The sequence below is a fragment of the Octodon degus genome, unplaced genomic scaffold (assembly GCF_000260255.1).
Source record: "Octodon degus isolate 3935 unplaced genomic scaffold, OctDeg1.0 scaffold00069, whole genome shotgun sequence".
Lineage (NCBI taxonomy): Eukaryota > Metazoa > Chordata > Mammalia > Rodentia > Octodontidae > Octodon > Octodon degus.
The window spans coordinates 757,263-766,755 of record NW_004524645.1 but is presented as its reverse complement, the minus strand read 5'-3'; the positions used below and the strand labels follow the sequence as shown (position 1 = coordinate 766,755).

Genomic DNA, 9,493 nt, shown 5'->3' with positions numbered 1-9,493 from the left:
TTTTTTTTGTGGAACCGGGTATTGAACTCAGGCTCTTGTGTTTGCCAGGCAAGAGCTTATTCTACTGAGCCATCTTCCTGGCCCCATTATAAAGCTTAAAGATAGCAAAACCAGGAACTCTTACCACCAGGGATCACGCTCTTAACGAGGAGTCTACAAACACTGTTAGCAAAGGGTCCAAAGAGTCAGTATGTCTGCTTTGGGGACTAGATGATTTTTGCCAACCTATTCAACTTGGCCACTGTAGAGGAAAAGCAGCCATAGACAATACACACACAAATGAGTGTGGCTATGTGCAATAGAACTTCTTTTATAAAAAATAACCAGAAGGCCAGAGTTGTCACCAACTTATAGTTTGCTGATTGCTGACCCTACCCACCATATGCTGCTATTCACAAAAGAGTGGTCAATTTTTGAAATGTTATAATTACTCTCGAGGACTTATAGTAGTATATTTAATGAATGATACCTTAACTCTTGCTTTAAAAATAAAGCCAACATTCAAAACTGCATAATCTGAAGAAACAACTGTGCAAGAAAGTGATTCTTTTGATATAGCCATGATAAAAATCTATTTTCACAATACCCTCCCATTCAAATTTATGCAGATAGTGCAATGTATAACAGTATTTGGTAGTGTAGGTACAAGTAACCTAAATCTAAAATGTGAGGTTGTAAGTTTGAGTGGCCTATCTTTCTTAGTAAGGGTACCTATATTGGCTAAACCAGTAGGTCTCCAAATGCTGGTCTCATGATTTTTTTTCACACAGAACACTTTCCTAAATCCTATCAGGGGATGGAGAACAAATCAGTTACCCTACTAGGCTCTGAGGTAGACTAACATTTACAGTATCTAGCTTCTCTTGGGCAAAAATAAAAGCACAAAGGAAAATACAAATGTGCAAGAAAGCAAACATTTCCAGTTAATGTGCTTTATTAATCTAGGATGGAATCCAGTATCCAAATGACTATAACCCAGTTAATAATTATTTATGATACATAGTAGCTAATCCTTATGATCTCATTGCCATTGATGAATAGTCTGGAAAATTCCACCAGAACACTTCACTTACATAAAGCAGATCACCACTACCTTTAAAACGCCATCCAGATGTCAAAACCAGCTCATGGGGTCGGGGAGATCTCACAATTGATTGCCACATTTTGGACCTTTACAAAGTTGACTGTGTCAGTCTCAGAACATCCTCATGTAGAAAATGGTTTCACATTTCCAGGTTTAACAGTGAAGGAGGCCCCCTGCGATTAAATGCCGGTGACACCTTGTGTTGCAACAGCTAATGACACATATATTTTCTCATGAAATATCATCCTGACTTTAAATTAACGTTATGATCATGCCACGGGGCATGTTAACATTGCTCTGAGAAACAATTTTTATACGTTTCAATTCTCCATGTCTCACTGCGTAACTTAATGGGACATTACATTCTGCTTGCACCTTTGACGTGCAGTGGAAATATGTACATAATTTTATAGATTAATGATAATATAATGATGTTTTCCTTTGCTTAATGGACTGTACACTTGGTTATTTTCTTACTCTCTAATGTTGTTAATGTGCACTTTGGGTTTTATGAAATGGTGTTAACTAAAGCAGTAATCACAGTTTCGGGCAATGATTGCTGGGCCCAAAATAGAGGGGCAGCACAAGGTTTCCAGTTTGCTCCTCCTTTGGACTTTTTCTCTATTTTCTCATTTCTAAATGGAGTCAACCTTCTCCACCACAGCACCCACATATGGTTCAGTTAAGACCGAAGTGAGAAATACTATCCAAGTTCTTTAATAAAAGATTCAAATAATATGCAGCAAAAAGAAACAATAAGGATATGGTTATTTTTTGTTGCAAATGCAGGTCCCAAATTATCTGAAAAGAAAGTGAAATAAAGTCCGCAAGGTGTTAGGAACATTTTGGGGAGGAGATGTCTTAAATTACAAAATGAAGAACTTTCCAAAATGTGTCAGTTAGGACTCAGCAGAGAAGCAGAAGTCAGTCAAGGTTCTCCATGGAGGAAGAAGGGAGCCAAACTGGTTCAACAGATTATCCATTTGGTCTTCTTTAGGAATTCAGTCATGGTATATTGCATTCATTTTCATTTTACCGTGCCCCTCTTAAAATTATTACATTTTAAAGTTAACGTGATTTTTTTTTAAAGAATGTCATTTCAACAAAGACCAGTAAGGTTTTTTTTTCTCTCTCTCTGCACTGGATAAGGTGTCATATGTCAATATCCAATTACACCAATTTCTGCTACAACATAGTAAAAGTTGAACTCTTAGTCATTTAGCCTTTATTGAGAGTGATGTGTTTTGCTTCTCTTAATAATTGTGAAATACTTTGAATGTTATGGGGCATGTCTCAGAGAGGTAAAAAGAGATTAAGAATCTTAGGACAGGGCTGGGAAGATAGCTCAGTGGAATAAGTGCTTGCCTGGCAAGCACAAGGTCCTGAGTTCAATCCTGGTACTACAAAAAAATAATCTTAGGACATTGTAGAAAAAATTATTCAGATTTTTATTTTTGACCAGTGATAGAATATTTAGAATAACTGGATATCTGCCATTCAAAGATATTGTAAAAATCTTAAAATGTAATAGAAAACACAATCAGGAATGCTTTTGGTAATGCTGGATTGCATAATTTCTGGTAAGGAAAGGCATTACAGAGTGTAATTTAAATTTATGGCCTTTGGAGTAATCCTAAATTCAAATTCTGATGGTAGGATGAATTATGTATATATCTTCAGACAACGGTAGTAAAACAGGGTTGGGGGATAGCGCATCAGCATAAGCCCCTGCCTGGCAAGCACAAGGTCCTGAGGTAGATCCTCAGTATCTAATGATGATGATAATAATAATGATAATTACTGAATATTACATGCGAGGCCATATACTCAAGATTTAGAATGCATTTTTTTCTTTTACCAGATAAAACAGTCCTGGGAGGTGGAGTCTATTGTTATTCCTATGTGATAGATGAGAAACAGACACAGTGAGGACAAGGGATTTATCCTGCTAAATAAAAATCATTATTCCTGTGTGCCTTTGCAAGTGAGCTCAGAGACATGGAGAAGGACAGACACAGTGTCCATTGAAAATTTAAAGAAGGTCAAAAGGAGAAGTCTAGGGTTACACTGGCTGATATGATGTGGTAACCATGAGTAACACGTAGCTATTTAAATCTTTTAGCTTTAACTAAAATTAAATACAGATGCTGCTTCACTTTATTATGGAGTTACACGCTTATAACACCATGGCAAAATGAGAATACTGTGCCACTGTCCAGCATAATATGAGAGGATTCTATTGCACTTTGCTAGTCTAAGAAAAGATCAAAAATCAGAATTTAAACAGTAATTCCTACTAAATATATCTCACTTTTGTACCATATAAAGTCAAAGACTCTACAAGTCAACCATGCTATGTTGGGGACCATCTCTAAATTTAGAGTTTCTCAGTTTTAGCAGCCACAGTTCAAGCGCCCAATAGCCCATGTGACACATGGCTACCATGCGAAACAGAGCAGAACACTTCAGTCATTGCAGAAAGTACCAATGGTCAGAATTGAATGTGCAGTAATTTATGAGAGATAAAATAAAACAACAAAACATGAAGTTCAAATACACCGGGTCCCACCCACCATTCTGTGTTTAGGAGGGAAGAAGATAAGCACAGGTGTTGGGGTTTTGCCAAGTTTTCACTTAAAGAGAAGGAGCAGGAACAACAGGTGATCACGGTTTATGACCCCTGAGGACTACAGAATGGATTCACACACAGGTGCACTGCAGCTCTTTGTTTTCAGTGTCACTGTTGTGTCTCTCCAGGTATGCCATTGGCCTTGCCTATAAATCGGCCCCAAAGCACGAATGGATTGGGAAGAACTCTGCCTCCTGGGCCCTCTGCCGCTGCAACAATAACTGGGTGGTGAGACACAACAGCAAGGAAATCCCCATCGAGCCCGCCCCACATCTCCGGCGTGTTGGCATTCTGCTGGACTACGATAATGGCTCCATTGCCTTCTATGATGCTTTGAACTCCATCCACCTCTACACCTTTGATGTAGCATTTGCGCAGCCTGTGTGCCCCACCTTCACCGTGTGGAACAAGTGTTTGACGATTATAACTGGCCTTCCTATCCCAGACCACTTGGACTGCACAGAGCAGCTGCCCTGAGCATCTGGCCGCCAGAACTGCTTTCTGAGGAACAGCAAAGTTTGAGGCCGCTATTTAGGCAATGAAGAAATACAGGCTTCAAGAGTGTGATTAAATCTCCTCAGAAAGTGTACAGAAATCAGATAAAACAGGGCTCAAAATAGATTTCTTTTACTGTTTTATACTAAGGGCAGGCTTTAATAATTTCTTTAATTTTTTTTATATTTAGAGGAAAATCTATAGATTATTTATAAAAAGAATCGTAATCGATCACAACTGTTAGGAATTGGTTTTGCACATTAAGCAGCTCTTACAAGTTTTGCTTCATCACAGTCTATGGGGCTGCAAAAACAACAACACACAAACACCTTTTGTTGATTTGTATGTTTAATCACCTCCTCACATAGTACATACTGAGCCCATTTTAGGTCCTATCACTCTGACAGTGCATAACAGAATATGCAGCTGTTTAAAGATAAAAATAATTTTGAACTTAGTAAGGAAATAAACAGAATTTCTTGCTCTGGTTTACCTCAAAATGTTTTAACTATAATGTTAAAAAAACATGTACTGGATCAACTAGAATGGAGAGCAAGTGAGAGAGGATGGAAGTTGCTGACTATGGATCTTTACCTTCTGGTAGCTGATAGGATAATGTTGGAAAGAAAGGTTCTGGGACCTTTGCCCATGTTTCCCCACTTCTTGCAGGGCTAAAAACTCTGGGCTAACATTATGAATTAGATCACAATTAAAAATAGTCACTTTGAATCCTACAGATTAATTAAACTTCAGGCTGATTTGTGTTTTATCAGAAGTAGGATTTTGCTTCATGGCATAAGACTACTTCATTCTTCCTCCTAATAGTTTTCTTAGAGTGATGAACTTTTTTCACTACATTTAATAGTTGACCTATTCCCCCCTCCCCATGTCAAGTTTTCTTTTATCTCTGGGGCTAAGGAAATAAACATGTACTGTGATAAAAGACACACCACTTCGGGTTGATTTTGCTCTCTGAGACATCAGCACATGGCCCCAATCAGCACTACCACATTTAAATATAAATCACCGAAAATCACTTAATATTTATGAGTTAGCAATGACAAGGGACATTGCATCAAGTACTGCTCACTAGTATACATGCCTGGAAAATCATTATGATAAGTTATGATAAACATGTGTTTATTAAACATACCTGGAAAATCGTAGAAGTCCCTCTATAGTATAGTTGACCATAGACTTGTAATACGAAAAAAATTCAAACTCACTATTTTCACACAGGAACCTGCTAATAGAACTTGCTAATCAAAGAAATGTCAGATGAAATTCTTTACATGCTGATTCATCAAATTGTAATGGTCCCTAAACTAAGACTTTTTCCAGTGGTCCTTGGACTGGGACTTAGGCATTGGTTCTGTCTTGACCACGTGTGTGACTTCTATAAATGATTTCAATTGCTAAAGTATTTATCTGGGCTACTCAGGCAGGCATTGACTAAACAGTTGGTTAGATATAGACCTGTTTTTCATAATTTTTAAGCCAGATCAATCAGTTCTTTCCCTGAAATAAATCAATAGGCCCATTGCTTCAGCATCACATGGCCAAAGCTGATATGATTGCCAGTCTGGACTCCAAGAAAGACCATGCTGGTCTCCTGGGTCTTTCTGTCTCTTCCTTATGAAATGCTCTCCTTTTTCTTAATGGATAGATTCTATATATTTCCTATATTATTTATACCCAGAGAAATATTTTGATAACTACTTAAGATAGTATCGCATCTAAAAATGAACATCTCAATGGAGAAAAATACTAATCATTCTCTGGCAACTTAATGTGATTTTTTTTTTACAATATGAAAGCTGTGTGTGTTTGCCTTCTCTGAATAAACCAAAAGGGTTGCCTCAGTAATTTTTACATACACTTTGGGTAACTGGATAATGGATATTTTAATGCACTTTGTACACTTACAGGTTCTAAATAAAAGGGTCTAAAGCTCAGTTTCTGAGTTTTTAAAATCAGTCTCCAGGTACCAATAAATGCTACAGTTTGCCTTATGATGCTAACATAAAGCATTTTACTAGAAGGACACTATTTCCATGAATATTATGTTTTTTAATATCAAGATGTTACTACTCAAGTTTTCAGTGCAAGCTGTGTAGGGTATGTTTGGCTATTTTTATAAGGACAAGACAGATTATGTTATAATTTTGTTGTGGAAGACTCACTCTTGGCTAACTTAAAATGTGGATGTAGCAGTTACTATTTCCAGGTTGTCTTATTTAGAGGAAGATGTGTATGTGGTGAAAGGCCGCAGTGTTTACTTTAATAACTGTAATGATGTAGAAAATATTCCCATGTGGATTTTTTTAAAGTCTAAAAAATATATGTTGTAAACATGTGCTGCAGTATAATTATGCATTCTCTTTAAATGGATTAGGGTCACAATGTTTTATTTTTCAAGGTCTTCACAGGAAGCATTTTGCTAAAGGGACAAAAGAGATGGCAGTGCCAAATAAATTAGCAGAACAAAATTGATGGAATGTCAACCAAGATTGCAAGGGCCAGCATCATGGCTGTGTGAGTAGCTCACTGGCTAGAGCCCTGGGCTCTGAAGGGCCCTGAGCTTGATTTGATGCTCTCCTCTCACTGTCATGAAATTCTTAACAACTTTCCAACAAGAGTCCTGCATTTTCACTCATAGTGGGCCCTGAGAGTTTTGCAGCCAGTCCTCCTAACGGAACTCAGAAACATGGTACCTCTTTTCCTAGTGGATAGAAATACATAAACCTGGATCCGAAGTTGAAAGTTGCTGGCCATATCATTCAAGTAGGAATTTAAAGGTGGATTAAGATGAGGGTGGGCCTAGCTGAACACTGTCTTTCCAGCTTTAAGTGAAAATGACTTCAATTACTGACTGCAAACACTGATGAAGTTTTCCGCTGGAGAGGAAGAAGCGGCTTGAGTATGGACGGGCTTATTATGGTACTGACATGCTGACCTTAAGCTTCTTTAGGAACTGGACTAGTGCCCTTCATTCAGCATGGAATTCCACCCCAGCTCCAGGCACATGGGCAATGCCTGCAGAGACTCATTCTGTATGCTCACGTTCATGTGTATTTGGTGTTGGAAACTGACAGTTTGTCTTCCTTGATAAAACATTAAAAAGCATACAAAGACAATGGTGATAGCAAGAGGAATTTCTTGAAAACAGTGCTTCTCATCCAGGGCTTGAGTTTGCCCCCAAGGAGATATTTGGCAATGTCTGGAATCAATTTTGGTTGTCAAAATCTGGGGATATAGTGATACTGGTATCTAGTGGGCAGAAGTCTGGGATGGTGTTACACACCCCATAGCTCATAGTGCAGTCCCCCACTACAGAGAGTTATCTGGCCCTAATTGTAGGGTATATATTCAAACACTCTTGGTTGTTGGATTTTTGTAAATGTAAAATTCTCATAAATGCCTTTTACTCTTTTAGTGAATGATTCTGTGCCCAATAAAGCAAAAGGCAAGAAATAAAAAGCAGGACTCATGAAAATCTTCACTGTAGTGGCTCCTTCATTTGCAAGAATATTTATAAAACACTTATGAAAATCTAAAATCTGTGGAGTAAGCCAGACCTGTGCACAGGAGAGTCACTGAGAGGTATCATGAGCTGGATGAGCTTAGTTTGGAAGTGAGAAGCTGGCTTTCTTTATGCCTCCTTGCGCCTAGATAAATTCAACCCCTGATACTGGAGTCACACTGTGAGACCCTCAGTCCAAACTATTGTCTTGATTGCTGTTGCTTCCTGTTTCAAAATAAAATCCTTTTTGTGACACCAAACTAAGTGCCTACCTATGTCTGTAGCTTTTTCATCCTGTTTTCATATTTAAAGTTTTCACAATCACGTCTTCAGGTTCTGCTCATTTTCCATACTATTTTGTTATACACAGTTCATTTCTGTAACATCTGAAGCTGTCTGATATCGACTATCACCCCTCTCACACTACAGTTATTTTGGAAGATGAAAAATATTCCACAAGAAATTTTTAAATACGTGATAGGAAAACAAAGAGTGGAAGCCTAGAGCAAAGGTCACTGATGTCAAGTTATAGTGGGATGAAGGAAGGTGAGTAATGGCTAACAAACATGGCAGAAGTAGTGGGCTTTCAGCTCGTTCCAGGATGATCTCAGCAGCTACTCAATGACTCCAGATCCAAGCCCACCCCACAATCCATAGAGCCTGACACTTGGGGTTTAGAGGTGTGAACCCTTTTGGTCTAGGATGGTTCTATGTGTTTTCCACAAGCGTGCAGAATCAGGACTGCAGCCAGCCTGTTCAGATCCAGGCCAGCTGGCCTAAAGCTCTGTGTGTAGGACCAAAGGATCTTAACTGCTAATAAGCAACTGAAAGAGATTCTGATACTAGGGATAGTTTGTGAGGTACTCCTTAGAGCTTTTTCCCAACCCACGTCCTACATAAAATGCAATTACAGTTTTAAATGTGTTTGCAAGGCAACATGGCTTAGAGGAAGTGCGATGTAATCCAAGGTAATCTTCCACCTGACTTTGCATAGAATTGCCTTTCTATCCTGTTGATTCCTGGACCCCATCCTAAAAGATCAGGGATGAGGTTGGGAGTATGATCCATCAACCTCTACTTTTTTCTTGAAGGAAATGAGTCTGAAGGGCATCTAAGATTAGCAGCTGGGAAGGGGACATTTTAAGAGGGCAGGTGGTGAATTGAATTTGCAGGCTATATTCTCTCCGTGGCAACTACTCCTGTGTGGATATAGAGAGAAACAAGCCATACAGAATATGTAAATAGTTGTGGTTGTGTTTCAATAAAACTTTATTTATAAGAACAGGCATTAGGCTGGTCTTGGCTTCTGGGCTATATTTTACTGACCCTGCTAAGGTAGACATTGAATTAGAACAGTGATATTTAGAAAACTCCTTGTTCACAGTGACTCACTTGTGTCCTTTCATGCCTCATTGAGCTCTAAGAGCCCTTTCCAACATTGAACTATGTCGGTTCTGTCAAACCGCAGAACTTGTGGAGAGTTATGGAGTGCTTAACTTAGGACCACTCAGTGGGTATTAGATCTGTTCACTCAATAGACTAGGGTGGAGAATGCCAGGCTCTTAAGATTAACTTTATTTCTTCCATAACTTTAACTCAAATCAGCCCCTCTCACAAGTGACAGTTACATAAAATATATACTTTTTGATAAGCATGTTAAAGTACATTTAATTTGAAGTTTTGAAACTGAACAGTCACAGCTATTAAAGCTAGCTTGAAGGGTATGTCATATACTGCATAGCGTGGCCCACATCTCACCATT

The 9,493-nt window shown here is 38.5% G+C and overlaps 1 protein-coding gene across 4 annotated transcripts in view; it reads left to right on the top strand.

Moving 5' to 3' along the window:
- Mid1 (midline 1) overlaps positions 1 to 7,985 on the top strand; it is a 393,633-nt gene extending 385,648 nt beyond the window's left edge. For 3 of the 4 annotated variants that reach the window (XM_023719545.1, XM_023719546.1, XM_004635030.2), the window contains exon 10: positions 3,842 to 7,985. In XM_023719545.1, the coding sequence (XP_023575313.1) occupies positions 3,842 to 4,190 (349 nt within the window). In that variant the 3' untranslated portion in view covers positions 4,191 to 7,985. The remainder of the gene's footprint in view (positions 1 to 3,841) is intronic. The other variant, XM_004635029.2, reaches the window with a different exon arrangement.
- The last annotated feature ends 1,508 nt before the right edge of the window (positions 7,986 to 9,493 follow it).